The sequence below is a fragment of the Apteryx mantelli genome, chromosome Z (assembly GCF_036417845.1).
Source record: "Apteryx mantelli isolate bAptMan1 chromosome Z, bAptMan1.hap1, whole genome shotgun sequence".
In the NCBI taxonomy this organism is placed as follows: Eukaryota; Metazoa; Chordata; class Aves; order Apterygiformes; family Apterygidae; genus Apteryx; species Apteryx mantelli.
Window position 1 is genome coordinate 46,773,957 of NC_090020.1, and position 14,799 is coordinate 46,788,755.

General features: G+C 42.0%; 1 protein-coding gene and 1 long non-coding RNA gene across 4 annotated transcripts in view; both read left to right on the forward strand.

Annotated features, from left to right (window-relative positions):
- Positions 1 to 1,002: 1,002 nt before the first annotated feature.
- Positions 1,003 to 1,844, forward strand: LOC106488430 (uncharacterized). Its single transcript, XR_001293171.2, has 2 exons — positions 1,003 to 1,138; positions 1,635 to 1,844. It is a non-coding gene; the product is annotated as an uncharacterized lncRNA (long non-coding RNA).
- A 607-nt stretch (positions 1,845 to 2,451) lies between these two features.
- The window catches only part of EFNA5 (ephrin A5), a 215,616-nt gene continuing 203,268 nt past the window's right edge, over positions 2,452 to 14,799 (forward strand). For all 3 annotated transcript variants that reach the window (XM_067315244.1, XM_067315246.1, XM_067315245.1), the window contains exon 1: positions 2,452 to 2,875. In XM_067315244.1, coding sequence (XP_067171345.1) covers positions 2,751 to 2,875 — 125 coding nt within the window. In that variant the 5' untranslated portion in view covers positions 2,452 to 2,750. The remainder of the gene's footprint in view (positions 2,876 to 14,799) is intronic.

Below are 14,799 nucleotides of genomic sequence, written 5' to 3' on the forward strand. Positions count from 1 at the left end.
GCGCGGCGCGGTGCCGGCGGGTGCCGCCGCGCGAGGGCCGCGGCGGGGCGCGGCGCGGCGCAGCCTCGACCCCGCGGCCGCGAGCCGCCAACGGCCGCCGCCAACGGCCTCTGGGCGGGAGCCGGGGGCGGCTCACCTGCCCGCGCGGCACCGCCGCCCCGCCGCTCGTTTGGGCGGCCGAAAGCGGCGCAGCGGCGGCGTTATTGCCATCTCATGCTGAGCCGAAACGCGAATTTTGCGAGGTGCGCGGAAGCGGCGGCCTTTGCCGCATTAGCAGCAGCCCTCGCCGCTGCCCGGGGCGGGGACACGTCTGCGCCTTCCCGGCCGTGCCAGGAGGTGTTGGCAGGGCGCGCCCTGCTACAGGCGAGCGCCCTAATAAACTGTTTAAAAATCCGGGTGTAGCAACCCCGATGCGTTTGTTGGGAGAAGGGGATTAAAGGCAAAACAAAGCAGACCAGAATCTCCTTCCAGACTGCTAAGCAGCCGTCCGATTTTAATTTGATTATGCAACGCCTAAGAGTAGAGTTGCAATTTGCAAGCAAATTCAATTGATCCAATCACATCTCCACTTGCAGCTGATGCTATGTATTATCCGGGGCGTACAAATCGCGCGTTCAGGCTTAAAAGTGGGAAAAGAGAGTTTTCTTTTACAATTGAATTACCCTGCACAGTGTCTCCCGTGGCAGATGGAAACTCATCCCTAAGCCTGCATGAGCGCACCCCTCTCCCCGCAGCCGGCGTTGAAATGGTTACATTTAACAGTAAGGCTGCACAGGAACCACTCCGATGTCTTAGTAATTCAATTAGTCAGGTTTCGAGAAGGTGGGGCTGGGTAATTTTTTTTTTTGGCATGGAGGAGGAGAAACCTAGGACGACACCTCCTTTCTCGTGTTGCAAACCAATCAGGTTGAGGTGTATTAAAAAAAAAAAAAAGGCAATCTGTAAGCAAACAGCAGGCTGTGCCCTGACTGGCTGCGCCGGCAAATCTCCCCGTTTCCCAAGTAAACTGCATGTAAAAATCCCACATGATCAAGCAGCAGCGCCCGTGCTGCGAGCTGGCTGCCTGCACCTCCTCCTCGCCGCCAGCCCTCGCACGCACCCGCCGCCAGAGCCCGCCCGGACACACACGCGTGTGCATGTATGTATGCGTGTGCACCGCGCTGCACCGGGTCTGCACCGCCGCCGCCTCCTGCGCACACGCGTGCACACAGGCACCCTGCGCGCCGGGCTCCCAGGTTTTCCTAGGCTGCTGATGTCGGATTTACACGCAGTGAAGGAACCGGTCATTGCAAAAGGGGGCGTGACTGTTTAAAGATATTTTTTTCCTCCCATAAAGCAATTTTTTTTTTTTTTTTGCAAAACTGACTTTTGCCCCTCCAATCCTCGTCGCTCTTTACGATCCCTCCCTGCCTGCCGCTGCATTCAAGTTTATTTATTTGCCTGCTAGCGTGGTATATTTTTCCTTGCTGCTCTTGCTGCTGCTTCAGAGGGAAAAGGGGAGCAGCTGTCGGGCAAGACCGAGAAGAAGAAGAACTGGGGATCTTTTTTCGATCTCCTTATGTAGTCATCTGAGGGGTGGATTCTTTTTCTCCCACCCCCTCCCTGCTCTTTCAAACTGTTTTGTCCTTCCGCAGAAGTTGGTGTTCCTGGGACTGGACTCGGCGCTAGCACCGGGAGGCTGAAGTCGGAGATTTCCGCACCTCGCCGCGTCGCTCCCTTCGTCCCCTGTGCAGGAGAGGCGAGCCAAGACCAGCATCACCAGAGGAGTTTGCAGGCTTGATCTTCCACTTCTCCGGGGTTTTGCTTTTCTCCACGCCCTCTCATAAAACATTTTTTTCCATCTCCTTGGTTTCCACGCCGCAATATTTCTTGGATTGGCCTCTTTTTTTGTTGTTGTTGTTGCTTTTTTTCCGCCTTTGCTGTTGCTCAGTCCTTGCTGCATCCACCGCCCAGGAACAGGAAGGACAAGAAAACCACTCCACAAAGTCTCCTTCAAGACACTCTGCGTGCTGCAGAACAGGCTCCCCAACTCCATCGGCGCAGCAAACAAACTCCTCAGGGTTTTTGCTTTCCCTTGTTTTTTTTTTTGTTTGTTTTTTTTTTCCGGGGGGGCGGAGGGTGAGGAAGGAAGACACAAACTTTGTACTTTCCGATCCGCTGGTACTTCTCGCCCCTCGCCCATCCGGCTGCCTTTAATATATTGCCAGGACCCCCCGTGGGCTTCCAGTGGGACGATCTCCTTCCCTCCCGCTCCGGCCCCCGGCCCCCCTTCCCCCGCCGCCCCCCGCCCGAGGGCCGCGCACCCGGCCGCGCCGCTAGCGCCAGCAGCGCCGCCGCCGCCTCCCCGGCCGGGACCGCTCGCAGGGGCGGCGGAGCGGCGCCCCTCGCTCGCCCGCCCGCCGCGCCCGGGGGGCCCGGTGTATGTCTCGCCGTGGGCTCCGCACGGGACTCCCGGTGAATGAGCGCCGCCCGCCGCCTGCCGCCGCTCCGCGCCTCGGCTCCCGCCTCCCCCTGCCGGGGTGAGGCTCCCTGAGGGTCGCGGATCGCGCTCCGCGCCGGTCCCCGTCTGCGGCGGGAGGCGGCCTCGGCTCGCTGCGGCGCGGCGGCAGCCCGCCCTGCCCGCGTCGCCCGCCTGCCCCCGCGCCCTCCGCGTGTCTGCGGCTCGCCAGTCTTTCATCTGTCCCCCACCCCAGCCCGGTCCTCCCCTGCCCTCTCCGGCACCGCCGGGGCTCTCGCCGCGCGGGCCCGCGATGCTGCACGTGGAGATGTTGCTGCTGGCGGCCGCGGCGCTGTGGGTGTGCGTGCGCGGGCAGGAGCCCGGCGCCAAGGCGGTGGCCGACCGCTACGCCGTCTACTGGAACAGCACCAACCCCAGGTACGCGGGGCGGCGGGCGGCATGGCATGGCGCGGCGCGGCGGCGCCCGCCTCCCGCGCGGGGCTCCTGCCCGCCGCCGGCAGAAACTACTTTGTTTGCAAGGCGGGGCGGCAAACTTTTTCTTTTTTCTCTTTTTTTTTTGGAGGGTCGGGGCTGCGGGCAGCAGGGGTGGGGACCCGCTACTGCCTGCCTTTCCTCACCTCGCTCCGCCACGCACGGCGGCGTGGGGCTTGGCAGCGCCGGCTCTCCCCGGGGAGCCCGACGGCGGCGCCTCGGTGCGCGGGGCGGGCACACGCGGGGCTGCGGCGGGCGCCGGCGGGAGCTCCCCGCCGTGTGGGGCGGGCGGCGCGGGGCAGGGGCGTCCCGCGGCGGCGGCGGCCCCCGTGCCCGTGCCGGGAGCGGTCCCCGCGGCTCCGCAGCTGCCGCCGTCGCGTCGCGCCGCGGCCCGCGGCGGCGGCGGGCGCGGGAGGACGAGGTGGGTCCGGCGCGGGGCCGCAGCTCGGCGCTCTCCCCGCGGGGCCGCGCTGGCGGCGGGCGGCTCCCTGCGCCCCCCGCGCTGGCGCTGCCGCCGAGGCGCTTTGAGCCGTGGGCTCGGCGCGCTGTTCAGCGAACCCTCCTGGAAAGCGGAGGTTTCGTTTAATTTTTCCGGAATTTCCCCTCGTGTTCACTGTCAGAAAATCTCAGTCCCGTTTCAAATGGTATCCGTGTGTTTGGGTAAAAAGTCACCTGGGTATTGTGGGTTTTTTTGCCTTGTTAAAGTACGTGTGAGCAGACTTTTCTTCTTCTTCTTTTTTTTTTTTTTAACCTGTCAAGCTGGTCTAAGTAAATTTGAGGACATTTTATCTTAGGTTATCTCTGTTTTATGCTTCTGATACTGCTGTTTGGTTTGAGATTAGCACATTGATTTTTGTCACAGGTCATGTTTTTTAATAGATCTGTGTTGCCTGCAGAAAACTGCTCTACTTGGTATTCCAGAATGGCTTTAAAATAGGTGATACCGAAGTGTAGAGGCAGAATTTTCAAGTGCCCAGAGTTCGCCAGTCTGTCCAACACCTCCGTGCTCTGCGTGTGTGGTAACAACTCTGCACTTACACGTAGCTGGCACAAAAAGCTTGAAGCAGGGACAGTTTTTCCAAAATAACAAAGATGCTTGGGAATGACAAGAATTTATAATTTTAAATGCCTTTCTCTGCATTTCCCTCTCGTTGTATGTCCGTTAATTGAAAAAAATACTGTTCAGCATAAATAACAAGAAAAGTTACATCTCGCATCACATATCAAAGAACATACCTCTCAAAAAATTGCTTGTCTGCCCATGCAGAGATTTTGCTGTTGCTGTTGTTAGACAAGCTGAAATATAACTGCCAGAAAAAAAGTAGTATTTGCAAATACCACTGTGCAGGAGGATTGTTGAAAGAATTAGGTTTTATTAAATGGTTTTCATGTGTTGTTTGTGTGGCAGTTAAAAATAAAACAGTTCAAAAAAATAACTTTCTATTCAAGGTTTTAACTTCTGTTCTCCTGTATGTGATGAGGTTATGCATCAACTGCATGCACGTAGGTAAAGGTAGTCAAAGGTACAAGCAATATGTATCTAGTCAGAAAGTATTATACATTGAATGGATTTGTAAGGATTTTAGTAAGTTTAATACTATTTATTTTATTACAGTAAATAAAACCTTTTCTTAGTCAGATGTTAAACATCAGCAGACTGCAAAGAAAACTTAGTTTTGTTATTCCTCCAAGCACTAGAGGAAGAGTTAATTACAAGATTAAAAAAAAAATCTTTTATTTTAAAAACAAACGCTTTCTTGCTGTCTTAAAATAGTCAATGTGTTCTCACAATGAAAGTGTCTATTTGGATACATCATATTTATCCATGAGTTGAAAATATGAGAAAGAGCAGAGTACAGATATATTTCTCCTGTGTTTTATACAGTTTGCCAGCTTTTGTGTGCCTTTCAAGTTACATGATCAGTATAGGAAAGCAGGCAAACACCTGACATATGAGATGTAAAAGACCTGAAGAAAAAAGACACTTCTAATTTGAATTCCTTTTGTCAGTACCTTAAGTTAAAGGAAAATTCTCTTTGGTTACCAAAGATTTTAGATCTACTAGTGCTGTAGCAATAACTTTGCAGTGATTTATCTGCTTTCAGAGATAGACTGTGTGTTTTTTATACACATAGAAGTACATAGGGATGCTTACTTGGTGATAACTCTTTGAAATTAGAAGACAAAATATGCTATAATTCTTTAACCACTAATGTGACCATTGTGCTTTAGCTTTCTTTCTTTATTGTGTTTATTGAAAATTAACAAACCTATGTAGAACTAATGAATTCATTTTTTAAAAAAAGAAATGTTGATAGTGATCAAGGGCGATCTAAAATTAAGTTTCTTAAAAACTTTGTAGAATTTAATAATGATTATATTTCCTTCAGCTGTGATGATGTGTATAAATTTTTTAGGTAGGAAACTTCAGGAATTTACTGAAATACATATATTGTGCTCATCCTTATTAAAAGACATATTAGCAAATTGATGACTGTCCCAGTTTGGTAAGTGCTCCTGGTGTGAAGAATATTTCCCTAAATAAAAAAAAACCCATGAGTCTATTAGCAGAGTTTATATTACATTTCTTGAATAGTTGCCAAAGCTCTGCTAGAATAATTAAAAAGTGTTTTATGTTCATTATTGTTTGTATGTATGAGTGACAGAAACAGTCATATCTATTTAAACCCTAAATCTGTTTTGAGAAATGTTTTAAGTATTCTTGTGCCTTCTTTCTGTTATGCATTTAATTATCTACAGGCAAGTATCATAAGTGCCGTAGTCCAATTCCAAAAGAGCTACATCTAGGTATTAGGCTTTTGAGGAGGCATAAAATAAGATTGTTTTATCCCTTTTTGTGGATTGACAATTATTCATCAAGTAAGCTTGAAAATGTGTTCTAATATATTTTGTTTATGTAGCCATAGAATTAAGTGCTGATAAATTCTGATTATGACCTTAAAGTGCATTAGTCTTTCATCACTGTCTGCATATGTGTCCTTACATGGGAGAGCAAAATGTTCTTGTCATAGCCCTGCTTCTGAATCCAACACCTAGAGTAGTTCTGAGAGTTTGTTTGGTAATGCAGCATATGCTTTTGATCCTGATTACTGGTGTCCTTGTAATTAGAATTCCGTCAAGATGTCACATATTTGGGCCAAATATAGAAGCTCTTTACTTTCTTAGCACTTGCTACTGTTCGTAATCTTGTCAAAGTTCAACTTGAGCTACTTGCGGTAATTATTACTAAATTTTACTGCTTGCGGGATTGTGCTTCAAGATTGCAGTTTATATCCCAGTGTTTCCCCTATAAGTTATTTCAATGGCAGGTTATGTAGCTTTAGAAATCGTTACTGGTTTCAAGATACTTGCATTTCAAGTCTAATTTTTGATCATATATAGAGGCCAAACCTTGTACCTTCATGAAGACAAATTTTTTTTGTTAGGAGTATTATTGGGTTTGGCTGTATCTCATACAAGGAAAACCAAAAAAAAAATTACATCCACAAGAGAATGACTGCAAAGACATGGAATGCTGATATATTTTTTTGCATGTCTGTATTTATGTGGATAATAACATCAATAAATCTGCTGGTAATTAGAGAATTTAATGCAGCAAAATAATTTCTATTTCTGCTGGTTAGTTTCCATTTTATTAAGTTGGATACCACAATTTGATCAGCATTGCTAGAGTTCTTGTTAAGATAGACACTTGAGATGGGAGCCGCAGGTAGAACAAATGATTTGGTGCTGCTGAAAATTCTGTGCATAGACCAGAATTTTGCAACCTGGATGTGTAAACTTAGGTGAATTCTGAGGCTGAGTATGTGCTGGTTCGGAAAAGCATCTGTCTTCACTAAAGGACAAACTGCAATACTCAAGTTCTGTTGTAGTTGCGTGGATGAATGCGAGTACTTGAGTGCCTCCCTCCACCAGCCGAAGGCAAAGACTAATCTTCAGAAGCTCTGACCGGGTCTGCTGAGGCACGCTCAGCGCTTCTCAGGAGCAAGCTGGGTGGATGGCTGAGTATCTTCCCGTTACTGAACATGCATTTGCTAATTTCACCATGTCATGTTGCCTGTGTGGGCTCAGGTCGTGGGGTTGGTTTTTGTTTGCTTTTGTTTAGTTGGTTTCGATCTTGAAATAGTTCTGCTTATGTACAGCGATAAGGGAAATCATGTAGAAATGGTTGGAATGGGAAGAAGGCAGTTGACTATGTTAAAACCAACTAAGGAATTGAAATTAACTGGGGACAAATTGTGTCAAAATCAAGGCATTCACTTTGGTTTTGGCCTTCCAGATAGTTTTTAAATGTTGAGGGAAGCAATAATGCCTTAAGTACATAGATTTTTTTTATTTTTTTATTTTTAGATAAGTATTTCTTGTATTTTGAGAGAGTTGTATTTGTCAGCTTGCTCTGAGAGCAAAAAATCTCTGACTTTATATATAATCTTGTAATTAAAGATCAGATGCAGAGCTTTGTTTGCTACACCTACTTTCTGTGGTTTTAATAGTTTCACTAACACCTTGAGTCTCCAAAAGGTTATTGGTGTTTATTTTAAAAGTGAATTTTTGAAACATTTTGAAAGGTTCTATGGAAAAACTACACAAAGAACAGTAGTTTCATTGGCTTCCACCTTCATGTGAAAGGCACCTTGTAAAGTAGTAAATGGTTGTCATGAAATTCTTCTTATTAAATCTTTTTCAAAAGCACATGGTGAAGACACTTCACTGCATTCTTCCCCCTAGCCCTATGCCTTTTCGGAGAGGGACAGATAAAGATGAGCCTTTCTTTCTCTACCCTGTTGCTATGATCCCACCAATCTACCAGCTTCATGCTGGGCTGAGAAAATGAATGAATGCAATTAGTCCTTCAGGAGTCATGGTACTTGCAGTCTTATGGAGAGGCATATGTAAAATATATATATGTGTATGTGTGTACACATTGAAATGTGTCATTAGAAGGTGGTGTCGGATAGAGTAAATCAAAATTGTTGTGTGAAAAAAAATCTCTAAATTGGAATTTTTCAATTAATGAAGTCTTACAAATTTCCAAAATGAATAGCTCAGCCCCCTTCTTTGAGCAAAAGATTTTTTTAGTTTTTTTTTAAATCAAAAATCAAAAAAGAAATATTTGTAGAATCCATGTTTTAATTCTCAGCAGTCTTCCCATTGTGCTGTTTCTTTGCATACTAGTAGTCCCCAGGTAGGTAGGTAGGTAGATACGCAAGCCCACAAATGTAAATTGAAACGGAGACGACTGCAGGCGTGTGTTTTGAGAACTCTCAGTGCCAATTAAAGTACCTTGTTACTGCTTATTCCTAAAACAATCTGTCACTGAGCATTGTGCTGTATTGTTGAAATATTAGACTTTTAGAAAGCACGTAAAGTAGGCTGGTCATTTGGCGTTTGCAGTGCTGTGAAGCTACACATCACCTTAGAGAAAATGCTCACAAAGACACAGCCTTTTCTGGAGAAGTATGAGTAGACGGTAGTTCCTCCATGGCTGTGAAATGTACCTCTCTTGCTTTGGCTCAGTGTTTGTCTTTTATATTTTTTAATGCAAAGAGAAATATTGTGAAACTGGGATTTTCTTCCTATAATCACTCTTTGCTCTGCTCTTCAGTTCTGAGCATTGTTTTGAAAAAAATGTCTTTAATCTAATCTAATCTTCCAGTGTTTCTGAATGGTGTAATTCACTGTTGAGAATAAAAGGTTCTGTTTTGTTTAAGTTTTCTTTGCACTTGTGCTTAAAATGTAGTCAGTCAGCAGCACACCAACATAATGAAATGGAAACGTTTGGTTTAAAATAAACAGACAAGTTATTGAAACTGCTTTCTGGTGATATTACAGCTATTGTGAGTAAACCCTACTGTAATGTACTTCAGCATAGCTGACTGGAAGAATAGAATCCTGCCCGTCTTAGAAGCCTTCCTTGCGTTTTTGCATTCTCCTGATTCATTGCTCTCTCTACAGGCTAGATTATAGTTGAGCTCATTTAAAATGGTGGGTAGTATTTTATAGCGTGCAAACATACATAGATGTGTGAAGTCCTCATTTCTAAGAAATCGTGCAAAGATTGTTACATTACAGAACCACAAATTCCCACTCCTGTGCAATTTAAAAAATTACTTGTGTTAAAATCAAGTATTTTAAAATAAAAAAAACGGATGCTGTTCTGCAAAGACTGAGATTGTATTTTGCTCCTATAGGATACTATGGTTTCCAATAGAAGAAAAATAACCACCTCCTTTTTTGTGTGGGGTTATCCTTCATATTTTATTATTGACAGTTTGATAAAAATACATTGTTAGATCCCAGTTTCATCAAAAAATGAATTTGTTTATTTTTGCTGCAAAATGTAGAGAAAGTATTTGTTTGATGCACATGTTCTGTTAACAGGCATGCTAAGAGTTTTATGGCCGTTTTTCTGTTTAAATCAATGACCAGTAAAAATGGTATCAAAAGAAGTCAACTAACAATAAAGTATGCCAAAGTCCCATTAAATAGCAAGATCTACTTGAATTGCTAATACCAACTGCTTATAGCAAATTCTCCAAGTTCGGCTGTTTTCACTTGAAAAGTCTTGAAGGTTATAATTCTTATTCTACTACTTGTGCTATAATCTGGTGGCAGAATTTACCTATCTTTGGTGGTATAAGGTGTGGAAAAATGCTTCTAATCTGGCAAAACCTGTAAATACGGTATTAGTTAAATTTTACTTTTTACATTTCTGACATTAAATCGGCATATTCAATAAGGAACTGTTCAGTAATAATTACTGCAATAAAAATCTTTACTGCATGTTTATCACTGAGTTACTTGACTAATTTTTTGTTGTTGTTGTTTTCATCAGACACTTAAAGAGCCGTTTCATTTGATAGGCATCATACTTATTTTTGATGACAATAATGAAATGATGCAGGAGTGCAGAGAGGAAATGATTTTCTTGAGAATTGTCTGATGAGGTAAAAAATGGAAATGTGAGATATGTCTGCTTTGACTCTGAGTCTCTGCTAAAATGTCTTTTTGTTCCATTCTCATAATTAATATCTGGCCTCATGACTATTAAAAAGATGCATATTTTTAATAGAATGTGTTTTCATACCATAATTAATCTTCTCTGTGTAGCATCAATATTCTTTATTCATTAAAAGAATAAAACTTTTCCTCCCCGGATTATTTCAGTTTTTGCTTGTGGGTGCATGTTGGCCAGTGGTGGGCATATTCACACTGCGTGTGAGTTTTTCATCAGTACTAGCTGAGCACCGTGGCCCTTCCCTAGTGAGTAGAAATGAAACAGTACATTTTTGCTTTTGTGGACTTCAAAGTAGTATTATTCAGGTTATGGTTTAGAAGAACTTCTTCCTTCCTTCTACACACATTCCTTATACCACAAAATCCCATTATTTAATCATACAGGGAACCATTAAGAACTATATATTAATTTTTATTATGATACTATTATTGTACACAGGGTTATATTTATTTTTAGTTTGCATTTGTTTTAACTGTATTTAAAAATTTGAATATTTTGTTTCACTCTTTGCCTTTGAAACTGGAGCTGAAAATATTCTAAGTCATTGCATCAAAGCTAAACAAAATCCCCCGATCTCTCTATGGTTAATTTTTTTTTTTGGTTCTGTGTAAATAAAATATAGATTTTTTTTGTGAGGAGACAAAATAAGTATTTCAACCACTCATAGATTTGATGATGATCTTTGTGATACAGTTGTCGGGCTAATACACTAGATCATTGATGTTAGGTAAGGACTGATAAGTGGGTTAGTAATGATGACGTTAGCTTCTCTAGAATTGTAAAAATTGTTCTAAAGAAGTTCACTAATTTTGTTGATAAGCAGAAAAAACAATTTTGATTTTTTTAAATTGATGTCTGATCAATTTTAAAAAATAGTTTGTATTCATACAGGCAGGACATTTATTCTCACATGTTTGGTGAGCAGGAGTTAACAAAGTAGGAGCTATCAATCCTGCTCTCTTTCCCATTGTTTTTGAAAAAGAAGGGAATAAAGAGAGACTCTGGAATTTGGAAGTATTGACCTTCTGACATGCACACACAGCATGGTCATTGCACTGGCACATAAAGTGCCTTAAGCCACCATAATGGCAAACTGAGTATTAGAAGTTACTGATATGAGAGCCAGCTGGATGGGGGATGGAGAGCCAACATTGACTCTGCAGCTATTTGCAAGTTTCCACTTTAGAGCCAGACAGCTTCACTTCTAAATTCCCAAACTTACCATTTAGGAATAATGTTGCTTTGTTCGCTTTAGCCAGGGATTTGTGACTGCTACATAGACTTAGTACCGTTTGGTCCAGAATTCTGTGGTCATTCTTCATAGAGATCTGCTTCACAGAGTAATTTCATTCATCTGGTGGTGGGGGAGGGATGAGAAACAGCGAAGGGACATTCAGATATAGCATTCTTCAAGGAAAATGCACATCCACATTAGCTAGGCACTAAAGCTTTTTAAAGATGAAGGCAGAGATTTGGATCGAGTAGTTAAAAGCCAATTCAGACCCCTGTCTTCAGACTACATGTGATCTCCTGGATGGGCTCTCCATGCATAATCTGGAAAAGACCTAATATTTTATGTACTGCAACAGCTCTTTTTCCCCCTTTTTTGTATTTGTTTACAGTTATTGCTTCAATACACTTATACATCTTTTTATAGATCTCTTGGGGCTTAATTTATTAAAAATTAGTGATCCATCACTAAGCGGGGTACAGTACAAATAGTGGTGCTCCCAAAAGAGTGTTTTTGTGCCAAACCGGAAGAAATACTAGGGATACAAAAGCTGCCAAAAAGCGTGTCTCCCAATTGCTAATTAATCAGGTGAAAAAGCACCTCAGCAGCTATAGTTGAATGTGGAACAGTTTATTGTAAATATTAAATAAGGATATGTTAAGGGGACATAATATCTTTTTGTTTGTACCTGTGTATATATTTTTTAAAAAGAAGTCAAATAAAAATGTCAACTATGTGCCTGAGTTGGTAGGAATTTCTTTTATGTTGATGGCATTGGCAGTAGATAGAGCTCTTTCAAAAACTCATGCTACTTTTGAGCAAAAAACCCTGTTTTGTCTATTTATTATTCCTGCTATTTTTAAGGTATTGGTTATTAATAACAACATCTATTGCCAATAAGCGAAGCTTTAGAAAAGATACTTTAAAAGCTAACGTCTTCAATAATTTGGGTTAGAAGGTTTGGGGAGAGAAAGAACCATTGCTGTGAATATCTGGTATCCAAAGCTGCCAATCACTTCTGGCACAGCTCCCATCATGGTTGCTGTGCCCATAATTAAACGCCTGTCATTAGTGTATTTTTCCATAACATTTACAATGGAAAAGGCAAGGGGTCCTTGCAGAGCTGTGGCTGTCAGGGGAACAATAAAAACTAATTACACACTCTGCTGTCACCATTGTCAGCTCTGCTTTTGGGGGGAAAGAACATGGAAAGTGTGTGCCTAATAATTATATATATAAAATTGTATATATAAAATACCCAATTGGGGAAACTCAGTCATAGTGAAGTGACATTTACTTGGAAGTTTATTATTCCTGCCTTCAAAAGACCTTAATTCTAGGGTTTTATTTTTCCCTTCGCTTATGCTGAAGTTGCATACACTTTTCCCTTCGCCATTTCACTCACTTTTCCCTTTTTTTCCTCTGTTGCACACTTTCTGGTGAACTGAGCTTTCCAATAAAATTGCTGGGGTCAAAGCTGGTATTTGCCTGCATTTATTAAGTGGGTGCAAACCATCTTATCCTTTGTATGCTTTTGCTTGTGTCCTGCATAGTAAACTTGGTAAAGAAGCTGAATGAAAGCAGCTAGTTCTTTCAGGTTAGTATGCGTGTATACCTTTTTCTGTTTTCAGTCCATGGCGTGCAGGCCGTCTGCAGTGAAAGCCGAAGGTTAAGATTTTGGGGTGTGGCAGCAGTGGCTTAGGTGAAAGTTACAGCTAGTCCTGTTTATCAATACACAAATATTTTCAAATGTAAGTATAGGTACCTAATTGGAGAGTGAAATATGTGCAGGCTGCTGTCTGGAAAGACATCGAGGGAGTGGAATTTAGCTGTTGCACTAATATTTACTAATGGTTTTTCTCTAGCCTGTAAGATGAATATTTTACTGACATTTTTGTAGCCCACAGATATAAAAAAGAATCTATCTTGAAGACCCAGAATTTCAAAAATGTTTGGGCACCTAGAGATGCAGGCAAAGAGCCATATGGGATTTTTGAGGCTGTCTGGTACCTAACTGTCTTTGACTATGTTTCTGTCTTTTTACACTTTTATGTACTTAAATACATTTCAAAAAATGGTCCCTAAAATGGATTAAGGAAAGCAGTGTAAATAAATATCCTCATTTTTAAAAGCTGCTGAAGTCAAGAGGAATTGGTAGGTGCTAATCAGTGATGTTCATGTATATGTTCATGTTGTATGCGTCGGTAGATGCGATGGGATCTAATTTTGGTCTTTTTTAACCCCATCATTTTGTGCTTTATTATTGCAGCATTTTGGGCAGTGTTTAGATCCAACTCCATTGAAGTAAAAAGATATTCTGCTATTGATTTGGGTGGGAGTTATGTTAGGTCCCGTATTCACAATTTTATGGTATCGTTTGTGAATAAGAATTTTAGTAGTTAGGCTTATATCTTTTTGTGAGGCCTCACATTCTGTGTCAGTCTAATCTAATGAAACTCCACAGCAGCATGGGACTATGTATGTCTGTTGGTGTTTGTATGATTGGCTCCAAATTCTTAGACTGACTTTTTTAAAACTTTTTTTCTTTTTTTTTTTTAAGATTTGGGACCTTTATCTTGGAGGGGCTGAGGGGGTAGAAGTGAACCTGGTGAAATAAGTAATTGCTTTGCCATCAGCAGGTTCACGAGTGATATTGTTACACGTGATTAGCAGAGAGTAGCAAGACTCCATATAAACCATATACTGGGTACGAAAATTTCATATATGCTGAAAAAAAAATCATAGATTTGAGATAGTGAAAGTGAAGTTAATCAGATATAGTCATACAAAATCTAGAATAACAAATATGTATTTTCCAAAGCACTATACCGCTGTATCCTAGATAAGATGTTCTTTAAGGACCAGATGGATCTTGTGAATGTCCAAGTACAATAGAGTCACTTCATGGTAATAATTAAAACACTGTATTCAGGAAGGTGTGGGTTTCTATTTTGTCACAGAGCGCTAGTTCTCCTTGCAAATATAAACTGTTTAATATGTAAACCATCAAATTTGTTACCTGTTTACCAAAATGGTGAGCAGGCATTCTTGTCCTCTGGCCTGTAAACTGTATTTTGAGGCTGCTAGGAGAACAAGAAGGCAATTTGTCTTTAAGCATTTCATGTAATGGTGTTTCAAGGGTTAAATTGTTGTTGATTTCCAGTGGACTTGCTGATGTCTAGTGGCTATGAGATATAATGTAATGAGAGGAAGACGCAACTTTCAGGAAATGGAGTGTGTGTTTAATTCGAATAGACAGATGTTGATGAAACGAACATGTTTTTCTTAAAATTGAGCATCATAAAAATATTAAAACTCTATTTCTTAAACTGTGTCTGTTGTGTGTATGTTTGAAGTCTCATCATACTTTGTAGTCTTTGTATTGGTAGATGCAATTGCAGAATAGTGGGCCTAATTTAATGTTATTTGTATGTATTTGTAGTGAGTTGTCTTAAAGGATCCCAGAAACCTTTGAAAATTTTATTTGAAGTTGATATTTTTTCAAAAAATTCTGTAAATTTTCAATAGCCTTATTACGTTGAGTTCACAAACCTTTTAAAAGGATGCATACATAGTGTTATTGAAGAGTGTATGTCTTAA